The sequence below is a fragment of the Halichoerus grypus genome, chromosome 6, assembly GCF_964656455.1.
Source record: "Halichoerus grypus chromosome 6, mHalGry1.hap1.1, whole genome shotgun sequence".
NCBI classification, from domain to species: domain Eukaryota; kingdom Metazoa; phylum Chordata; class Mammalia; order Carnivora; family Phocidae; genus Halichoerus; species Halichoerus grypus.
Window position 1 is genome coordinate 59,202,731 of NC_135717.1, and position 24,208 is coordinate 59,226,938.

General features: G+C 37.3%; 1 protein-coding gene across 2 annotated transcripts in view; it reads left to right on the forward strand.

Annotated features, from left to right (window-relative positions):
• Nucleotides 1-24,208, forward strand: part of PLXDC2 (plexin domain containing 2) — a 462,643-nt gene that overhangs the window by 412,690 nt on the left and 25,745 nt on the right. For both annotated transcript variants that reach the window (XM_078075200.1, XM_078075201.1), the window contains one exon: nt 6,562-6,722. In XM_078075200.1, the coding sequence (XP_077931326.1) occupies nt 6,562-6,722 (161 nt within the window). The remainder of the gene's footprint in view (nt 1-6,561; nt 6,723-24,208) is intronic.

The following is a 24,208-nucleotide window of genomic DNA, read 5'->3' on the forward strand; positions in this document are numbered from 1 at the left end:
TGTTTACTGTCTTTTCTGAAGGATTGAAATCAATTTGAGCCGTCCACCCGCGAGGTGAATGAACTAAATTTCAATGATGGAAATTACTAGCACTTGCTTACACTTTAAATTTAAATTTTGTGTTTGAGGTGGTCATCATTTTTAACACAGATGATCTCCTGAATTCTGTTTGCAGGTACCCGTGAGTGTGAAACCCTGTATCATTTAATGGGGCAGTGATACCAAACTGGAAACAAATGGTGAAAGAATTTAAAATCAAAGCACATCAATAGAGTGATCACTTCATCTCCAGATTCAACAACCTTTTAATATGCCATCATAATACTTGTTAGTAGAGAAAGCAGCTAGAGTAGAGATGCAGACAACTTGCCTAAATAATATGAAAATGGAAAAATACGTTCTCCAGAAATCTTTTTGCAATTTTGGCCACTCCATTCAGATGACAACTCTGAAGCATTTGGAAATAGCACTTGCTTGGGACACAAGGATGCCTCTGTAATATTTTGGAATTGAATTTGTTGTGTTTCTCCTTAAATGGTTTGCCCTAATTACAACACAGAGTAAAGTCATATGCACGGTTGCAGATCCCTCAATATTTATTTTGTCTCCTGGTTAGCAATATTTTGAGAGTCTATGAAGATTGTTCATTTTGTTAAAATCATCATCCAGAAATGTCATAAAATATTTATTTGGCTAGCAACAAACTAGACTCTGTACAGATTTCATTAGACATGAAATGGTGTCTTAACATCCACACCAGCACTGCAAAGGAGTGTTTTAGAAAGGAGATAATGTAACTAAGCCATTATCGAAAATATAAATAAGTAATAAGTGAGAAAGTAAACATTTATGACTAAGTGAAGGCAGTGAGTGAGGTTTCAAGGTATAAATCCGGTTATGATTTTATGTTCTAAAGATTAGCAATTTACGTCCTCCAAGTCAGTGGTAATTTTACTGACTGGAGCTCTTATTGAATAAAACATGTTTCTGGCTCTCTCGTTTCTCCCCAGGAAGGGCTATATTTTGCCTGCTGCCTCCTCAACAGGTGCTGGTTCACTTGGGAAGTGGCAGCCTGAAGCTAACTCACAAGTGTCTTGTTCTTCCCTTCCCTATTCTGCACACACACACAAAAAGTGAGGCTGAATCTTGGCATGCTACTTATAAAAGACTACTAATCCCAGACATAGAAACAGATGCTATTTGGATGGATGGATCTGAGGATGGGAGGGATGGATAGATGCGGAGAGGGATGGAAGGATAGATGGATGGAATGACACATGGGATTTGAAGAAAAATTCAAGGCTTCCCCTCTTGACCCAAGTAGATTTTTTTTTTGCCACATCTTCTCCAAAGCAACATTTTAAATGAATCCTGTTTTCCCATGACAGTAATGTATCATACTTTTAAAAATAAGAAAAAATCCAAGTGCACAAAGTACAATGATACAAGCATACTTAAGAATAAAGCCAAACTTTAAAAGTAACAAATGTTAAGGGCAAAAACATAATTTATATGGTGTCATGAATCAGACACCATCATTTGCCTCAACCTGCCTCATATTAGAAGTAATAATACAATGGCTACATTAATTAGGTGCTTATCATATACCAGCTACCTTCCTAAGCATTTTATATGTGTTCAATGGTTAATTCTCACAGCACTCCTATGGGGTAGTTACTGTTACTGACTCCACTGCAGAGATAAAATAACTGAAGACCAAATAAAGTAATTTATTATAACCTTGTTTGATTTTTATCGGAGAAGTGGTCATTCCAAGAGCTCTAACCCATTTTCAACAGGTTTATTTTTCTTTTTTCTTCCTCCTCTCTCCCTCCATCCCTTCTGACAAACATGGATTTTCAGTGCATATGAGGGCAGACATAGTCCCAGAGAAGTGACAAGTCAGACACAGCCCCTGCCCTCTTGAAGGCACAATGTTAATCCTTTAACCATATTTAAGTTAATTTTTCTTCATTTGAAATTACCGAGGATTTTTTAGAATTCTTTGCCAGAATTGATAACATGAAGTAAGAAGAAATAGCAGTACATACAGTTCAGTGTCAGTTGAGGGGTTAGTGATCAGAGGCTCAGGGTGCAGACTCTGAGGCTAGACTGCTAGTGTGTGAGTCCCCATTCCAATTTCGTTGATTTTTTCAAAGAACCAATTTTCATTAATTTTCTCTACTATTTTTTTTATTCTTTATTTTGCTTATCTCTGCTCTCATCTTGATTATTTTCTTCCTTCTGCTAACTTCAGGTTTAGTTTGTTTTTTTCCTTTTAGTTCCTCAACTTGTAAAGTTAGGTCATAGATTCGAGATCTTTCTTGTTCTTAACGTAAGCATTAACGGCTGTAAATTCTCTCCTTAGCCCTGCTTTTGCTGTAGCGCCCAAGTTTTGGTTTTTGTGTTTTTGTTTTCATTCATATCTAATTTCCCTTGTGATTTCACGATGATACATTCGTTGGTCAAGAGTGTGTTGCTTAATTTCCACAAATTTGTGAATTTCCAGTTTTATTTCTGTTACTGATTTCTTAACTCCATCCCACTGTGGATGGAGAAACTTCTTTGTATGATATCTATTTTTTTACACCTGTTGAGACTTAATTTGTGGCCTAACATATGGTCTACCCTAAAAGGTCTTCCATGCACACTTGAGAAGAATTGTATGTTGTCATTGGGTAGAGTGTTCTGTATATGTCTGTTCGATCTAGTTGGTTTATTGTGGTAAGTCCTCTTTTTTTACTTATCTTCTGTCTGGTTGTTCTTTCCAATATTGAAAATGGGATATTGAAATTTCCAACTATTATTACAGAAACGTCTGTTTCTCCCTTCAATTCTGTCAGGTTTTGCTTCATATTTTTTGATGGTTTGTCATTAGCTACGTAAATGTTTGTAATTGTTATATCTTCTTACTGTATTGAAACCTTTTATTAAGACTTGATGTGCTTTTTTGTCTCATAACCTTTTGGATTGAAAATCTATTTAGTCTGACATTAGTATAGTTACCTCTGCTGTCTTTTAGTTACTATTTGCATGGAATATATTTTTTTATCCTTTCACTTACAATCTATTTTTCAGATACTATCTGAAGTTAGTATCGTATAGTCAGCATATAGTTGGATCATGTGTTTTTATTCTTTCTGAAAGTCTGTGTCTTTTTTTTTTAAAGATTTTATTTATTCATTTGAGACACAGAGATACAGAGAGAGAGAGAGAGAGCATGAGCAGGGGGCGAGATAGAGGGAGAGGGAGAAGCAGGCTCCCCGCTGAGCCAGGAGCCTGATATGGGGCTCGATCCCAGGACACTGGGATCAGGACCTGAGCCGAAGGCAGACGCTTAACGACTGAGCCACCCAGGCGCCCCCAAGTCTGTGTCTTTTGATTGGAGACTTTAATCCATTTAAATGTAAAACAATTACTGATAAGGAAGGGTTTAATTCCAACATTTTTGCTATTTGTTTCTATGTGCCTCCGGCATTACTGTCTTCTTTTGTGTTTAGTTTATTTTTTTGTAGGGAATGTTTAAATTCCTTGGCTTTTGTGCTCTCTCTAATAAATAAATAAATAAACAGGGGCGCCTGGGTGGCTCAGTCAGTTAAACATCCAACTCTTGATTTTGGCTCAGGTCAGATCTCTCAGGGTAGTGAGAGCAAGCCCCGCATCAGGCTCCATGTTCAGTGTGGAGTCTGCTTGAGATTCTCTCTCTCCCTCTCCCCCCACCACTCTCTTGTTCTCTCTCAAATAAATGAATGAATGAATAAATAAATAAATAAATAAATATTCCTTGCCTTTTGTCTGGATTATAGCTATTTTCTTTCTTGTTATCTTAGGGATTCTCTCTTTGACTTTGTCTTTCAAAAGTTTGGTTATAATGCATCTTGGTGTGGGTCTTTTTGACTTCATCTTACTGGAGTTCCTTGAGCTTCTTGGACGTTTATATTCATGTCTTTCATTAAATCTGGGACGTTTTCGGCCATTATTTCTGAAAATATTCTCTCTGCCCCTCTCTCTGTCCCTCCTTCCTGGACTCCTGCAGTGTGCATGTTGATGTACTTGATGGCCCCTTGGCTCTTTTTCTTTCTGTCCCTCAAAGTCAATGATTTCCACTGTCCTGTCTTCCAAGTCCACTGGTTCTTTGTTCTGCCTGCTCAAATCTGCCTTTGAATCCCTCTAGTGAATTTTTCATTTCAGTTATTGTATTTTTCAGCTCCAAAATTTCTTTTTGCTTTCTTTTTAGGTTTTCTATCTCTGTATTGATATTTCCATCTTGTTCACACATTGTTTTCTTGACTCTCTCCCCATCTTCTTTTGATTCTTTGAGCATCTTCAAGACAGTTGTTTTAAACTCTATTGTACTGCCATCAGTTCTTTTTCAGGAACAGTTTCTGTTGATTTTTTTTCCCTTTGAATAAGCTATACTTTCCTGTTTCTTTGCATATTTTGTGAATTTTTGTTAAAAACTGGACATTTGAATCTAATAATGTGGTAACTCCAGAAATCAGATTCTCCCCCTGCCCTTCCCCAGGGCTTGCTGCTCTTTGATATTATTTTTGTTATTGTTGATTGTCTTCTTTGTTGTTGTTGTTGCTGCATATTGTCTCTATGCTGAGGATCAGCCTGAGGTGTAATCTTACTGTCTTTTCAATTCTTTTCTGAGCCATTTCCTGGGCATATGCACTCACTGTCTAATTTTCCCCCATACATGCAGTTGTTTTTGAATGTCCTAGTCTTTACTATCTAGCTCCCAAAAGTGGAAAAAGAGAAAAATGAAGTGGGGGAGGGTGAAAAGAGCCCTGGCTCTTTAAATCCCTTGGAAGTTACTTCAGCCAGAGGGGGAAGGGCTTGCAACAATGGAGGAAGGTAGGAGAAACCAATGGCTCCATCTTTGTGCCTCTGTGATGAGAAGCACCAATCAGTGGTCAGAACACAGATCCCTGATCTCTGGAGGACAGGGTACTTTTTGCCTGCCCTGGCTCCTGCAGGCTTCTTCAGGAACATATGTGCAGCTGCCTGCCACATGACTGAGGGGTGGAGGATGGGTAGCCACTATTATGCTAAGAGTTGACATGGACTGAAATTAACCACAATTTACAGTACAAGCCTTTCTCCTGAAAGTTGCAAGCCTTCGATAGAGTCCAAAGTGCCAAGATAGTTGTCAGACACATTCTGCCAATGCAATTGTTGTCTATGTAGGGAGACAGATTCCTGATACTTCATACTCTTCCTTCTTCCCAGAATCCTCTCTGTGAGTGAATTTTTATAGAATGAATTACTGTTTAAATTGTATATTCTTTCAATAATGAATTTTAGTTATGTAAGGGAAAGCTTTAGGATATTGAGCTTTATTAGATTTGGAGAAGAATTACCAAACACCAACTATGGGTCTCAAGCAGATAATAAACAAACAATAACAACAAAAATGTAAAAGATGGGCTGGAAGAATTGGGAAGTCATGTTCCTTTGCTTTATCTGGAATTCTGTTATTGTTGACTGCACATTCTGAGAGGCAGTCATGTATGCTTTTTATTAGCAAAAATCTAAAATAAGAGAAATAAATCAGTGTTTTTTAAATGAGGTTCAACAGACAAAAATAATGTTTAAAATAAAGATGCAAATTAGTAATGAAAAGATTAGGAATCACTGCTGTAGAACTTTTATGAATATTAAGTAATTTTCTAATGGTTCAAAAATATCAATCATAGTATGCACATAAACATGGTTACCTGCTGCACATAATTTAAGATCTTTAAATACCCGAGTAGTCATCAAAGATTGCAGAATTTTAGAACAAGAGAAGACTTTAGAGATTAGCTTTATTTGGTTGACTGACTTTGAGTTGGATAATTATTACTTTAGAAATTTAATATCTTTTTCCTGATTCTCTGAAAATGGGTATTACAGTGGAAAACATCTCAGTAAAAGTCAGACCAAATGATACTGGTTTGTGGCATAGTGGAATATTTTGATATGCTATGTGTTCTCTTCAGATGGTGATAAAACTATTTGAGGGTCATTTAGCATCCATCTGTTACTCTTTTAAAGAGCATTTCAGTTTAAAACAGATTTTGAAAACTAGCCTTTGAACTCATGCATAGACTTTCTGAAAATGCCTATCTAGCCCACCAAAAGAAGCATTATACTCTTCAATATAAAATTTCCAGAAGAAAATGAGAGAGGAACTTTCAAACAATAATCAATTTTTCCATAGGTAAAAGTGCCAGTGGTTTAATGAGAAAAATCAAAGTTAAATTTATTATATAGTTAATTAGAGTTTTAGATTTTGCATAGTACTTTTAGAATAAAGGCTGTTAATTTTGTTTATTGAACTATAAATTAAAACAATTACAAAGTATTTTTAATCATTAATAGCATGGAATTTTCATTGCCCAAATGAAGAGTATCTAACTTCTAAAATTGGTGTCATGGAAAAGAAGAGTTGTACAGAAAGTAAAAGAAAAAATTCTAATGGTACTTTATTAAAACTGTAAACATCCCCTGTAATGAAAATGCAAACCTAAAAGCACACACATGACTGTTCTGACAGCTGTGCTGTTCTTTCAGCTTCTACAGATGACAGTGCAGCCGAGAAGAAAGGGGGCGCCCTTCATGCTGGCCTCATTGTTGGAATTCTCATCCTGGTCCTCATTATAGTAGCAGCCATTCTCGTGACCGTCTATATGTATCATCATCCAACGTCAGCAGCCAGCATTTTCTTTATTGAGGTAAGTGTCAGGCATAACACATGAAAACCATGCTGATTGATGAACTCTGTGCATTTGCTAACACCACCTGTATTTAATATTCAACACATGACTTCTGCATTTTGCAGTTGCAAGCAGGCGGGTTTCACGCATGCACGCACACACACACACACACACACACACACACACACATATTGATAGATTGCTTTCATATGATAAGTTCATTTATCTCAGGGGCTTTTAAAAAAATAAGCTATCTTGCCTTTCGCGGATCTAAGAAAAATAGAAACCATCATGTTTTTGTCCTGTTAGACCAAGTGTGTTAATCAGCTGTTCACCTGATCATAGAAAGAAATTCACCATGTGCTGGAGGCTGCAGGACTTGGCTTAAATATATTGATCAGTAAATACTAATTGAGTATTGGCTGGATTCATAATACAATATGGTGGGCCTGCTCTCAAGATGTTCACAAACCATTTAGGAAAAATATAGCTTTCACTACAAAATAACAATAAGCTATAACAGGCATAACCAGAAGATAATGGTATGTGCCATCACCATTTTGTGTAATGGGTGTATATTTATATGTTTGCATATGAATGTGCATGCACATGTGCACACACACACACACACTCAGCCACAAAGGGAACACTGTGCTGAATTGGTGTTCTGTTTTCATATACAGAATGTAGATTTAGTGCCAGTTCCCAAGAACAATCAGGTAGGAAGACCAAGGGCTGTGCTTAAGGGTCCAAAGCTAAGCCCTGATGTTCAGAAGGCCTGAAATTGGGATGCTGGTAGGGCAGTGAATAAAGTTCTTGTCACATTCTCTGTCCCAGACAGTTGGAATTCCTGGGACCTTCATGTGTGCAGCTTTCATTCCAACATCTTAATGGGGCTACTGCTCTTCCAACCCCAAATAAATAGTAAAGCAATGGAGGAAATCTTCCCCCTTAGAGTTTCAAACCCAAAAATTTGAAATCCTTTCCAATTCATTGGGTGATGTATGAAAAGGTTGCTTAGAATTTTGTTCACGTGTTGAGTGAGAAATTATAATAAATTTTAAACTACAGGATTACCTTTGTCCCCTATAATAGCAAGAGATGAGTGCTAATCAACTAAATAATTGCTCAAAAATCCTATATGGTTCTCAGCTGTCTGTAGAATAAAGTGCAGTCTCCTTAGGTCGGCATTCAAGGCCTTGGCCTTCTAGATCTTGTCCATCATTTTGATCTTTATCCCATGCATCTTCCACCTGGAGATAACAATACCATCAAATTTCACTTTTTACTCTTCTCTATACACACTCCAAATTTTCCATGCCACTAGGACTTTGCTCATTCTGTTTCCTCCACCAAAAAAGCCCTCCCCTTCCATCCCAATTCTTGAGTTCAGGATCCGAACAGCCTTTGATGCCATGTACCCCATAAGCTTCCCTGAACCATCTCTGTCTGGACAGCTGGACATAATCTCTCTTCCTCCTCTGAAATTCTATCCATCATGATTTACCTGTGTCTTTCTATGGCATTTACCTTTCTGTTTCACATTAGAATTAACTATGTATATGATTTATTCCCCCTACTAACTTAAAAGTTCCTTAAGATTAGGATTAAAACAAAGTTTCCTTCAAGTAAGAGGTATTCCATCAATATTTTCTGGAAAAAAAAAATCCTTTGACATTTTGCACTTCCATTAAAATTTTACATATGGGGCGCCTGGGTGGCTCAGTCGTTAAGCGTCTGCCTTCAGCTCAGGTCATGATCCCAGGGTCCTGGGATCGAGCCCCGCATCGGGCTCCCTGCTCCGTGGGGAGCCTGCTTCTCCCTCTCCCACTCCCCCTGCTTGTGCTCCCTCTCTCGCTGTGTCTCTCTCTGTCAAATAAATAAATAAAATCTTTAAAAAAAAAAAAAAAATTTTACATATGATGTATTCCGGAAATGGCATCCCCATTTAAAATCATAATAATTATGACATTATCAAGCATTTCATTTAGTTGGAAAGCTGTTTTTAAGTTTTGCTAATATGCTTGCTTTTCATGGAAGAAAGTAGGAAACTTTCCTGGGTCATGAATGCGTTCTTCAAACAGCTGACAAGTGACAAGCTGCAAAGCTTCAGTGACAAACCAGACATCAGCCTGATGCTATAACCCCTTACTTACTGAAGGCTTTAAATGCACTGTGCAGTCTATTTTCTGACATTGTAAAAAAGAAGATACTGTGAAATATCTGATGGTGATGGAATTGGCAAGTTGCACGGTGCAGAGGACCTAGTTCACATCAGTGCATAGCAATCCCTGTGTAAATACAAAGTGAGACTGAAGAACAGTGAAAGGGTTTTTTGGTTTTTGGTTTTTGTGGGGGTTTTTTGGGCATTCATCTTAGAGATAATTTCTTTCTATGCCCTCATGACACAAAGGAAGAGACTGAAGCTCAGAGTGGTGGAATGATTTCTCCAAAGTCAAAGGGCCATAGTTGTAGGAAGAACTCTCTTGTCTTTTCACACTCAAGTAAGCAGAATCATTCCGCAGGTTCCTGAGCTTTTCTTCCCTTTGCCTTTTTCCTTCCCATTGGGTCGACTGCCAATTTCTGCATAAATCACTTCCTCTTTGACACCCTGCTTGCTGTCCCCATGCAGCTCACAGTGGCTGGTCAGCGGGTGATTTTTGAAGATGATAATCATAGCTTTACTATTATTAAAGCTGACCCATGTTGACAACTTCAAAACACAGACCCTTCGTGACTTAACAGTTACTGACATGCTAGACCCAGGAATTTGAAGGTTTTGAATTACTAGTTAAATTAGAGTCATTGGTGCATAAAGAGATTGAATTTACCAATATTGTGTAAATTGCTTTTCATGTTCCTCATTATACTGCTATCTACTTTTTAAGTGAAATTGATGTGCTTTCTCCCATTATGAAAACAATACCTGTTCATTATAGGAAATTTGCAGACATGTAAAGAAGAAAAAGTAGAGGTCATCTTTATAGTGCCGACGTGAAGAAACAGTCACTATTACTATTTTTAATTTATTTTCTGCTGGAATTTTTATATGCAGAATTTGATGTATTCCCACTTTAGTTAACTGTGATTTGACTGAAATTCAAACTTATTTTTTTAAATAACATATTTTCCATTTGTAAACATTTTGATAGCTGTATACTATTCCATTCAGTGTTCATTCAGTAGCTTTTATTGATTGCCTCTTATGCTGTCAAGTGGTATTCAGAAAGCACTGAGGGCCTAACATTGCCTAGAAGTAAAAAAGAGCCTTATTGTACCCAATTTGACTATGTATTAGGTTCCTATTGCTGCTGTAACAAATTACCACAAACCTAGGAGCTTAAAATAACACATGCTTATTATCTTACAGGTTTGGAAGTGAGAAGTCCAGAATTAGTCTCACTGGGCTAATTAGTCTCACTGGAGGTCAGAAGTTTAGAATTAGTCAAGGTGTCAGCAAAGCTAGTTCCTTCTAGAGGTTTCAGGAGAAGTTGTTGACCATTTTCAGCTGCTAGAAGCTGCATGCATTTCTTGACTCCTGGCCCGTTCTAATCATTCCAACCTCTGCTGTCATCACATCTTCTACTACCAACTCTAAACCCCTTTGCCTCCATCTTGTAAGGCCCCTTGTGATTACATCAGGTTCATTTGGATAATCTGGATAATCTCCCCATCTCAAACTCCTTAATTTAATCCCATCTACAAAGTTCATTTTCCCATAGAAGGTAGCATGGACAGATTTTGGCTATTAGGACATGGACATCTTTGGAAGGTTATCATTCTACCAACCACAAACTGCATCAAATATAAGATGCATCACCCACTACCCATTAAACTGTGACAGGCCCTTGACCTATAAAACACATGCCAATTTTTGTGATATTAAAATGTTACCCAGTGTGTATCTTATGTGTTTTTCATAATGAAATCCAGATTGCATTGAATGCTTGTAGGACTTAGTCCCTGTGCTACACTGTGTATACTGTGATGAAATTTAATGACTTTGCCCTTGAGTGGATAGACCAGAGTTCATGCAACCAATCTTGTATTGTGTAGCATCGGGGCTCTTCCTTTTTCTTGTTGTTGTTTTTGCTATTATAATTGTCCTGTTATGACAACAATAATGGTAATAGTGAGCATTTTTTAAATTCACTAGTGGAAGTGATTTACACTTATTACCTCATGTAATCCTCACAAAGACCCTAGGGTAAATGAAGATTATCTCCATATCAAAGATGATGAAACTGAGGCACAGCACTTAAGTAACTTGCTCAACATCATGCATTTAGCCTAGTGGTGGAGTCAGAATTGAGCCCTGGCTTAACCACTGGGCCATGCTGCCTCTCTGTGTGTAAAGGGGCTTTCCTCATGCACTGGGTAAAAATATAGGAGGATATAGATTATGGCCTTAGAATAGATTCTCAAAAGTAGAATCAAAAGAAGGAAATAAGCCATTTGATGGCACTGAAATATTGCCAAAATCATTGTCTGGAGCTGTACACCAATTTATGTAGCTATTGTTGCTCTTGTCTCGTTTTAGTGAAGGTAATGACAGTGGCTGTTATCTATGTGTTTTTTTCTTGCAGAAAAAATACACCAGTTATTGTACATTTCATGGACACAAACTCTCTCCCTCATACAAAATGCTTAAATGGGCTTTAGCTTTTTTTTAAGATTTTATTTATTTGAGAGAGAGAGAGCACGAGCAGGGGGTGGGGGAGCCGCAGAGAGATAGGGAGAAGCACACTCCCTGCTGAGCAGGGAGCCTGACTTGGGGCTCGAACCCAGGACCCTGAGATCATGACCTGAGCCAAAGGCAGCTGCTTAACTGACTGAGCCACCCAGGTGCCCCTGGCCTTTAGCTTTTAAACGTCATGTTTGTAGGGGTAAAAATTGGGTTAAAATGGGAATTAAATTCTAGAAATACATCCTTATGTGGAATGCTAAGTATATGGGACAAAAGGCAATGAAATAACTAAAATGAAGAGAAAAGTACACGAGAGTCAAGAGTCCTTGTGATAAAGCAGGTCAGCACCTTATATATTATGCAATTAAGCAATAATTAATTTGTTCATATCCCATGTCGTCATATACAGGATCAGGTATAAGGGTTTCATTCTCCTAAGACATTCAGTCTTTACTCAGTCTGGCAGAATAGTCTGTTTTTCAGGAACTTATCTTCTATTCTTCCATCATCCCCTTCACATTTTGCCCTGAACATTTTCTTTAACTTTTTGCTAGATGATTTTCATTTTTTGTTTACCTGACTTTTCTCATTAATTTTCTTTTTTTTATTTTATTATGTTATGTTAATCACCATACATCATTACTTTTGATGTAGTGTTCCATGATTCATTGTTTGCGTATAACACCAAGTGCTCCATTCAATACATGCCTGCTTTAATACCCATCACCAGGCTAACCCATCACCCCACCCCCAATCCCCCTAGAACCTTCAGTTTGTTCCTCAGAGTCCATAGTCTCTCATGGTTCGTCTCCCCCTCTGATTTCTCCCCCTTCATTTTTCCCTTCCTACTATCTTCTTCTTTTTTTTGACATATAATGTATTATTTGTTTCAGGGGTACAGGTCTGTGATTCAACAGTCTTACACAATTCACAGTGCTCACCATAGCACAGACCCTCCCCAATGTCCCATCACCCAGCCACCCCCTCCCTCCCACCCTCCACCACTCCAGCAACCCTCAGTTTGTTTCCTGAGATTAAGAATTCCTCATATCAGTGAGATCATATGATACATGTCGTTCTCTGATTGACTTATTTCGTTCAGCATAATACCCTCCAGCTCCATCCACGTCATTGCAAATGGCAAGATTTCATTCCTTTTGATGGCTGCATAATAGTCCATTGTATATATATATACCACATCTTCTTTATCCATTCATCTGTGGGTGGATATCTTGGCTCTTTCCATAGTTTGGCTATTGTGGACATTGCTGCTATAAACATCGGGGTGCACGTACCCCTTCGGATCCCTACATTTGTATCTTTGGGGTAAATACCCAGTAGTGCAATTGCTGGGTCGTAGGGCAGCTCTATTTTCAACTCTTTGAGGAACCTCCATACTGTTTTCCAGAGTGGCTGCACCAGCTCGCATTCCCAGCAACAGTGTAGGAGGGTCCCCTTTCTCCGCATCCCCACCAACATCTGTCGTTTCCTGACTTGTTAATTTTAGCCATTCTGACTGGTGTGAGGTGGTATCTCACTGAGGTTTTGATTTGGATTTCCCTGATGCTGAGTGATGTTGTGCACTTTTTCATGTGTCTGTTGGCCATTTGAATGTCTTCTTTGGAAAAATGTCTGTTCATGTCTTCTGCCCATTTCTTGATTGGATTCTTTGTTCTTTGGGTGTTGAGTTTGATAAGTTCTTTTTAGATTTTGGATACTAGCCCTTTATCTGATATGTCATTTGCAAATATCTTCTCCCATTCTGTCGGTTGTCTTTTGGTTTTGTTGACTGTTTCTTTTGCTGTGCAAAAGCTTTTCATATGAAAACACAACTGTTCAAAATCTTTGGGATGCAGCAAAGGCAGTCCTAAGAGGAAAGTATATAGCAATACAAGCCTTTCTCAAGAAACAAGAAAGGTCTCAAATATACAACCTAACCCTACACCTAAAGGAGCTGGAGAAAGAACAGCAAATAAAGCCTAAACCCAGCAGGAGAAGAGAAATAATAAAGATCAGAGCAGAAAACAATGAAATAGAAACCAAAATAACAGTAGAACAGATCAACGAAACTAGGAGCTAGTTCTTTGAAAGAATTAACAAGATTGATAAACCCCTGGCTAGACTTATGAAAAAGAAAAGAGAAAGGACCCAAATAAATAAAATCATGAATGAAAGAGGAGAGATCACAACCAACACCAAAGAAATACAAACAATTATAAGAACATATTATGAGCAACTGTATGCCAGCAAATTAGATAATCTGGAAGAAATGGATGGATTCCTAGAGATGTATCAACTACCAAAACTGAACCAGGAAGAAATAGAAAACCTGAACAGACCCATAACTACTAAGGAAATTGAAGCAGTCATCAAAAATCTCCCAACAAACAAGAGTCCAGGGCCAGATGGCTTCCCCGGGGAAGCCTACCAAACATTTAAAGAAGAATTAATACCTATTCTTCTGAAACTGTTCCAAAAAATAGAAATGGAAGGAAAACTTTCAAACTCATTTTATGAGGCCACCATTACCTTGATCCCCAAACCAGACAAAGACCCCATCAAAAAGGAGAATTACAGACCAATATCCCTGATGAACACGGATGCAAAAATTCTCACCAAAATACTAGCCAATAGGATCCAACAGTACATTAAAAGGATTATTCACCATGACCAAGTGGGATTTATCCCTGGGCTGCAAGTTTGGTTCAACACCCGCAAATCAATCAACATGATACAATACATTAATAAAAGAGAGAACAAGAACCATATGATCCTCTCAATAGATGCCGAAAAAGCATTTGACAAAGTACAGCATCCTTTCTTGATCAAAACTCTTCAGAGTACAGGGATAGAGGGTACATACCTCAATATCATAAAAGCCATCTATGAAAAACCCACAGCAAATATCATTCTCAATGGGGAAAAACTGAGAGCTTTCCCCCTAAGGTCAGGAATGCGGCAGGGATGTCCACTATCACCACTGCTATTCAACATAGTATTAGAAGTCCTAGCCACAGCAATCAGACAACAAAAAGAAATAAAAGGCATCCAGATCGGCAAAGAGGTAGTCAAGCTCTCACTCTTTGCAGATGATATGATACTTTATGTGGAAAACCCAAAAGACTCCACCCCAAAACTGCTAGAACTCATACAGGAATTCAGTGAAGTGGCAGGATATAAAATCAATGCACAGAAATCAGTGGCATTCCTATACACCAACAACAAGACAGAAGAAAGAGAAATTAAGGAGTCGATCCCATTTACAATTGCACCCAAAACCATAAGATACCTAGGAATAAATCTAACCAAAGAGGCAAAGAATCTGTACTCAGAAAACTAGAAAATACTCATGAAAGAAATTGAGGAAGACACAAAGAAATGGGAAAACGTTCCATGCTCATGGATTGGAAGAACAAATATTGTGAAGATGTCATCGCTACCTAGGGCAATCTACACATTCAATGCAATCCCCATCAAAATACCAGCAACCTTTTTCAAAGAAATGGAACAAATAATCCTAAAATTTGTATGGAACCAGAAAAGACCCCGAATAGCCAGAGGAATGTTGAAAAAGAAAAGCAAAGCTGGCGGCAGCACAATTCTGGACTTCAAGCTCTATTACAAAGCTGTCATCATCAAGACAGTATGGTACTGGCACAAAAACAGACACATAGATCAATGGAACAGAATAGAGAGCCCAGAAATGGACCCTCAACTCTATGGTCAACTAGTCTTCGACAAAGCAGGAAAGAATGTCCAATGGAAAAAAGACAGTCTCTTCAACAAATGGTGTTGGGAAAATTGGACAGCCACGTGCAGAAGAATGAAACTGGACCATTTCCTTACACCACACACAAAAATAGACTCAAAATGGTTGAAGGACCTAAGTGTGAGATAGGAGTCCATCAAAATCCTAAAGGAGAACACAGGCAGCAATCTCTTCGACCTCAGCCGCAGCAACTTCTTCCTAGAAACATTGCCAAAGGCAAGGGAAGCAAGGGCAAAAATGAACTATTGGGACTTTTCTCATTAATTTTCAAAAAGACACCTGATTTTTACCAAAATCTATCATATGACACAAGAACACTAACGTACTTTAAAATCTTTTTTAAAATAAGGTTTATAACTTTGAAATAAAATAGGAGAGAACAAATATTCAAATAATCACAAGCACCTTAATTTTTAATAGATTTTAATAAAACTACTATCTCTTTGGAAGAATTTAATATACCTTAGATTCTACATTAATGTTTGCTGGACATTTCTAGGCATAGATTCTGTGATTTATAATAAATTTCATTGTTGCATGTTACAGAGAACAATGTTTACACTGTTACTATCACATATCACAATTTAAGATTTTTAACTAAAATGCATAAAATATAATCTAACTGAAGGTCAAGAAAATAGTATTATAAAGTGCTAACCACATGAAAAAGAATCCCCATGAAAGGATTCTATGTGGACTATAAACAAAATGCTTTAGACTAGTAATCTTAATGAAAGAATTTATGTTGAATACTGCCCTTGATTTTTCTTAGTAGTTAAACAATGGCTGTTATTTAGACATTTATATCCAGATTTGATTGTTCTCTATTAATAAAAATGAAGATAAACAGATAAGACCCTAATGATAAAGGTGATCAATACCTTGGAAAGTAGATTCTATGAGTAAGATATTAAAGTTTTTTGTAAAGCAAAAACTTAGAATACTTCATTATGTTACCAATGCTATAAAGTACTACTGAACACATCCTTGCAGAGAAAGAAATCAGGACAAAGGGCTCATTTAAGATGATAGAGAAGAAAGCAAAAATTATAGGCATAGTGCCCCTCATGTCTCACGAGGACACTGAGATAGTGCACAGGCAATGGGATCTGCCTTTATATAGGATATAATTCTTACCCTGAGGATTAGAGAAAAGACAGGGTATAGAGCTGATCTGTCAATGTGGTAGCCACTAGCCCTATGTGGCTATCGAGCACTTAAAATGTGACTCCTCTGGAATGTGATGTATGTAAAATACCCACCAGTTTTGAAGTTTCAAGGAAAGAATGTATAATAGCTCATTAATAATTTCTATATTAATTGCATGTTAAAAGGAAAATATCTTGGGTATATTGGGTTAAATAAAATATATTATTAAAATTAATTTGGGGGGCAGTCCAAGATACCAGCGCAGGAAGATCCTGAACTCACCTCCTCCCATGGACATACTGAATCCACAGCTACACACTGAACAATTCCCTATGAAAAAGACCTGAAAAACTGTGGAACAGCTCCTTCACAACAAATGATAAAAGGGCCATGTGGAGACAGGTAGGCACAGAGAGGCATTCTCACCAAAACCTCACCCCCAGCATGGCAACTCACACTCAGGAGGGATCTCACAAATCCAGAGCTTCTCCCTGAGGAGCAAGGGGTTTTTGCCCCATAGCAGGCACCCCAACCCTTGGGACTTGCACCACAAAGATGAACTCCTAAAACATCTGTCTTTGAAAAACAATGGGGCTGCCATCCAAGAGACCCAAAAGTCTGTAGGGTACTAAGATACTGATCTTAAAGGGCTCACTCACAGACTCATCACTCCAAGGCCCACCACAGAAGCAATTTGAAAAGCACCTAAACTATATGTGAGGGAGATTCATTTGTTAATCTTAAAGCATCTGCTGAAGGCAAAAGAGCCTTTGAGACTCTCTCTAGAAATGGTGGTGCTGGTAAGCACCATTTTTTGCACTCTCCCAATACCTTGTTAGTGCTGGTAGGGGCACACAATCCCTGCACTGTCTCACTCACCTGCTAAAGCAAGCAGGCATGCCCCAGGCCTGTGCTCTCCCACTGCCTCGCTAAAGCCAGTAGGCATGCCCCACCCTTGCACTCTCCCATGAAGCCTCAATAAATAACTGGAAAAATCACAAGTATGTGAAGATTAAACAACATCTACTGAACAACCAAGGGGGCAATGGAGAAATCAAAGGTGAAATCGAAAAATATTTGAGACAAATGAAAATGGAAGTACAACATACTAAAATCTATGGGATGCAGCAAAGTAGTTCTAAGAGGGAAATTCTCAGTTCATAGTGAAACAAGCCTAACTCAAGAAACAAGAAAAATCTCAAACAATCTACCTTTACACCTAAAGGAACTAGAAAAAGAAAAACAAACAGAGCCTAAAGTTAGTAGAAGGGAAGAAATAACAAAAATAAGAGCACAGATATAAAGTAGAGACTAAAAAGACAGAAGAAAAGATCAATAAGCTGGTACTTTTGAAAAGATAAATAGATTTGACAAACCTTTAGCTAGACTTATCAAAACAAAAAAAGAGAGGACTCAAGTAAATCAGAAATGAAAGAGGAGAAGTTACAACTGATACCACAGAAATAAAAAGGATCATAAGACACTATTATGAACAATTATACACCAGCTTAGAAGTGTGGATAAATTCCTGGAAGCATATAATCCTCAAAGACCGAATCATGAAGAAATAGACAATCTGAATAGACCAATTACTAGTAAGAAGATTGAATCAGTAATCAAAAATCTCACAACAAACCAAAGTCCAGGATAAGACAACTTCGTTGGTAAATTCTACTAAATATTTTAAGATTTAATACATATCCTTCTTAAACTCTTGCAAAAAATTGAAGAGAGGGAATGCTTCTAAACTCATTTACAAGGCTAGCATTACTCTGATACCAAAAGCAAACAAAGACACCACAAAAAAAGAAAATCCCAGGCCAATACTCCAGTGAACATTGATGCAAAAATCCTCAGTAACATGTTAGCAAACCAAATTCAACAATACATTAAAACAATCATGCACCATGATGAAGTGTGATTTGTTCCAGAGATATAAGGATGGTTCAATATTTGCAAATCAGTCAACATTATATACCACATTAACAAAATGAAGGAAAAAACCATACCATCTCAATAAAGGCAGAAAAAGCATTTGACCAAATTCAACATCTGTTCATGATAAAAACTCTCAAAAAAGTGGCTATAGAGGGAACATACTTCAACATAATAAAGGCCATATATGACAAGCCCATAGTTAACATCATATTCATCATGAAAAGATAAAAGCTTTTCATCTAAGATGAGGAACAAGAGAAGGATGTCCATTCTTGCCACTTTCATTCAACATAGTATTGAAAATCCTAGCCAGAGCAATTAGGCAAGAAAAAGAAATAAAAGGCATACAAACTGGAAAGGAAGAAGTAAAATGGTCACTAGTTGTGGATGACATGATCTTATATATAGAAAACCCTAAAGTTTCCACCAAAAAACTGTTAGAGATAATAAACAAATTCACTAAAGTTGTAGGATACAAAATCAATATGCAAATATATGTTGTGTTTGTATACACTAACAACAAACTCTTAGAAAGGGAAATTAAGAAGACAGTCCCATTTATAATTGCATCAAAATTCATAAAATTCCTAAGAATAAATTTAACCAATGAGATGAAAGACCTATATGCTAATAATTATATTGATGAAAAAAATTGAAGACACAAATAAATGGATAGATATTCTGCACTTTTGGATTAGGAGAATTAATGATTATATTAAAAAGTCCATATTACTTAAAACAATCTAGAGATTCGAAGCAATCCCTATGTGATGTCAATTCTAAGGCATTTTTCACAGAAATAAAACAAACAATCCTAAAATTTGTATGGAACAGCAAGAGACCCTGATTAGCCAAAGCAATCTTTTTTTTTTTTAAGACTTTATTTATTTATTTGACAGAGAGAGACACAGCGAGAGAGGGAACACAAGCAGGGGGAGCGGGAGAGGGAGAAGCAGGCTTCCCGCGGAGCAGGGAGCCCGATGTGGGACTCAATCCCAGGACCCTGGGATCACGACCTGAGCTGAAGGCAGACACTTAACGACTGAGCCACCCAGGCGCCCCTAGCCAAAGCAATCTTGAGAGAGAAGAACAAACCTGGAGGCCTCATGTTCCCTGGTTTGAAATGATATTACATAGCTATAGTAATCAAACACTATGGTATTGGCATAAAAACAGACACAAAGATCAATGGAACAGAATAGAGAGCCAAGAAAAGTTAAACTCATGCATATGTAGTCAATTAATTTACAACAAAAGAGGTAAAAATATACAATGGCTAAAGGACAGTCTCTTCAATAAATGGTTTTGAGAAAACTGGACAACCACATACAAAAGAATGAAACTAGACTACTGTCTTACAATACACAAAAAATTAACTCAAAATAAAGACTTCAATGTAAGACCTAAAACCATAAAACTTGTAGAAGAAAACAGGTGGTAGGCTCCTTGACAGCAGTTGGTGATGATTTTTTGAAACTGACCCCAAAAACAAAGGCAAGAAAAACAAAAATAAACAAGTGGGACTACATCAAACTAAAAAGCTTCTGCACACCAAAGGAAGCCATCAACAAAATGAAAAGACAACCTATTGTGAATGGGAGAAGAATATTTGCAAATCATATATCCACTAAGGGGTTAATATCCAAAATATATAAAGAGCTCATACAATCCAATAGCAAAAACAAAAACAAATAATCTGAGTAATGAATGAGCAGAGGATCTGAATAGACGTTTTTCCAAAGAAACCATGTGGATGGCCAACAGGCACAGGAAAAGATGCTCATTGTTACTGATTAGGGAAATGTAAATCAAAACCACAATGAGGTATCACCTCACACTTGTCAGAACGGCTATTATCAAAAAAGACAATAACAGATATTGGCCAGGATGTGGAGAAAAGAGAACCCTTGTGTGCTGTTGGTGGGAATGTAAATTGGTGCAACCACTGTGGAAATCAGTATGGAGATTCCTCAAAAAATTAAAAATTGAACTACCATATTATCCAGCAATTCCACTTCTGGGTATTTATCCAAAGAAAATGAAAATACTAATTTGAAAAGATATATGCATCCCTACATTCATTGCAGCAGCATTTCTAATAGCCAAGATACGGAAATAACCTAAGTGTCCACTGATGGATGAATGGATAAGGAGGAATGTGTGTATATAGATGCACATATATATACACGTATATGTATATACACATATATATACACATATATGTATACATATATATGCACAATAGAATACTACTCAGCTATAAAAAATTAAAATCTTGCCATTTATGATAACATGGTTAACGCTAAGTGAAATAGATCAGAGAAAGACAAATTACCATATCATTTCACTTATATGTGGAATTTCAAAAACAAAATAAATGAACAAACAAAACTCATAGATACAGAGAACAGAAAGGTGGTTGCCAGAAGGGAGGGAAGTTGAGAGGTGGATGAAATGGGTGAAGGGGGTCAAAAATACAAACTTCCAGTTACAAAATAAATAAGCCATGGGGATGTAATGTACAGCAGGGTGAGTATAGTTAGTAATATTGTCCTGTATGTTTGAAAGTAACCAGAAGAGTAAATCTTAAAAGTTATTATCACCAGAGAAAAAATTTTGTAACTTTGTATGGTTTCAGACAGTAACTAGCCTTACTACGATCATTTAACACTATACACAAATATTGAATCATTATGTAGTACACCTGAAACTAATACAATGTTCTATGTCATTTATACCTCAATAAAAATTAATTTCACTTAGTTTTACTGTTTAATGTGGCTACGCGATAGTTCTAACATTATGTATGTGGCAAACTCTGTATTTCTATTGGATGATGCTGGCTTTAAAGAAAACCTTGCAGAGTGAAGAGGGGGTTAGAAAGTCTGATTCTCTCCATATTTTTTGAAAGTAAAAAACCAAGTAATCTTTAGCACCAGGGAGAGGAGATTGCAAGCTTGAGGAGGGAGATGCTGACAAGGCTATTTGATACATTGTCTATTCACTCATTTATTTATTCAATTTTGTTGATCTCCTATTAAGTGCCTGTTACCCAAGATACAGAGATAAGCAAAAAGGACAAGAGACAATCCTTGCCCTCATGAAGCTTACATTCTGCTGGGTAGAGACAGATGATAAACATATTTTAAGCTAGGTGTGGATTTCAAGTTGAATGTTGAGTTCAACTTGAATGCATCAAAAGATGCAACCTTTATATAATGCTTGAAGAAGAAAATGTTACATTTTTTGAACAGTATGATATTTAGTCAAATAACCAAGGATATAAGAGTTTGTGATGATCTTTATGCCTGAACTTGCAGTTTGCTAATCATCATCATCATTTTATCATTTAAGACTTTTTATAGAGTTCTAGATATATAGAAGGAAGGAAGGAGGGAGGGAGGGAGGGAGGGAAGGAAGGAAGGAAGGAAGGAAGGAAGGAAGGAAGGAAGGAAGACAGTTTTCTAAAATAGTTATTGTTCCTGAAGGACAGAACAGTTTCAGCATTCTTAAATTGTGCACACTGATAAAACCAGGACAAAATGTCTAAATACCAGTCGTTCATATCATACTTTGGAATTCTTATTATTTCTAGGGGACAAAAATATCTGCCTTTAGTGGAAGTACCCAGTATTTTTATCATCAAAATCATAGAATGTGAAAACAAAAAGACACCTCGGCATGTATGCAAAACCCAGGATTCTGTAACTTTCCAGAATAAAGTGTATGAATTCCCCAGGTATCTAACTCAAATACATGTCCTTGGGTTTTGTTTTATCTTAAAAATGTGTATTAATTTTGTATTATAATGTAGACATGTATGTTTGATATAAAAATTGATTTTACCCAGGGGCACCTGGGTGTCTCAGTGGGTTTAAGCATCTGACTCTTGTTTTCAGCCCAGGTCATGATCTCAGGGACATGGGATCAAACCCCAAATCAGGCTCCACACTCAGTGTGGAGTCTGTTCTGTGGAGCCTGTTCAAGATTCTCTCTCCCTCTCTCTCACCCTTTACCCCTACCCCCATGCTCGCTTGTTCTCTCTCTCTCTTTTTCTCTAAAAAATAAAATCTTTTTGCACAAACAATGAATCATGGAACACTATATCTAAAACTAATGATGTAATGTATGGGGATTAACATAACAATAAAAAAATTAAAAAATTTAAAAATTTAAAAAAATAAAATAAAATCTTTTTTTTAATTATTTGACCCAACTTTCCACCAAATTTAACATCCTGAAAGATGATTCTTATCTCTTCACCCCAGTTGCGTAGCTCTCAATACTATAAAATCCAGATAAATTGAAAGCACCAAAACCCTCTCTCTGTTCCTGGAACCTAAGTAGGGAAGTGTCCTTTTTACACCTTTATTAGAATCAAGCTCAGTGTAGAAATAGAACCCCAGGAGAGTGAAATAATGTGCTGAGGTCACGTAAAGCCTAGTTTCAGAGCTGAGACTTGAACCCAGGACTCCCCATCCTGGGCTGCAGGCTGTTCCACCTACAGCAACAGTATAACAATGGTCTTTTAAGCAGTTTGCCACTCAAGGGATTCCCCATCCCAAAAAATATTTGTGCATAACAAGGACCAGTGGAGAATATGATTAAAGGAAGACAGGCAGCTGTGGCCCTCAACTTTTCCTGGCAATCGATAGTGCCTCCAGGAAAGAAGCCAGAGGACAGGAGCCAGGCAAGAATTCAAAGGCTGCTGCTGGGGAGGAAAAAAGTGTTTACTCCAAGTTTGGCATCTTGCTTTGCAGCTGCTAGATGCATAACCCTTGGGAATTGGGAAGACATGACCCATTGAATAATCTATATAATAAATAGATCATTTCATAGACTCACGAGTCTTTTTTTTATCTGGAAGTCACATGTTTTTTATAATTAAGTTTTACCCACAAGGTATTCCTTAGTCTTATTCAGTCTTAAAGAAAACTAAAAAAAAAAAATGTTTCATTGAAGCAAAATACTTCTCATTTTCATTTCTTAGTGGAGGCAGAAGATGGCATTCACTTTTGATGAGCTGCCGGGAGGAGGGAAAGATGAAGGAAAACTTGAGATGGTTTGACACTCTCGTTAAATAAGCTGCCTTATTAAATGGCAGCTTTCCAGAAAAAAATATAGCAAAATATAGGGGGAGAAAGTGAAAGTGGTTTGCTTTTTTTTTTTTTTTAAGATTTATTTTAGAGAGAGAAGCATAAGCGGGAGGGGCAGTGGGAACGGGAGAGAGGATCTCAAGCAGACTCCACACTGAGCACGGAGCCTGTCGTGGGGCTCGATCTTACAACCCTGAGATCATGACCTGAGCTGAACCCAACAGTCGGATGCTTAACTGACTGCCACTCAGGCACCCCTGAAACTGGTTTGCTTTAAAAAAAATTAGACAGTGTTAGTGTGTCTATGGTTTTCTTTTCTCACTTTCTGTTCTAAAACACTGGCATTTTCTTCATGTATGTCACTGAATGTTTTTGAGATATCAGTTCAAATTCATGGTGATTTCCTTGTATATGTAATTACCAAAATAAAGACTTTTTAATAGATGTCAATCTTTAATTTAATGTTCTGGGTAACATTTTAATTTAAATTCCTAAAACTAGAATAGCATTTCTAATTTAGTGAAATATTTTCTTCCCTTCATTGGGAAGAATTATTAAAAAATACTGAATAAAACATTTTATACTGCACTGAATTCTCTGCTCAAATTCCTTCTTAATTACCATCCCCTAAGTTATTTCTAATGGTTCAGAAGTCCATGAAACAAATCATATATGTGTATATATTTATTTTTACATATAAAATCTCCACAGGGAAGCTTTTAATAGATGAAAGTATGAAATGAATAAATAAATTAAAACTAGCAGAGTTGGGGCGCCTGGGTGGCTCAGTCGGTTGAGCGGCTGCCTTCGGCTCAGGTCATGATCCCAGGGTCCTGGGATCGAGTCCCGCATCGGGCTCCCTGCT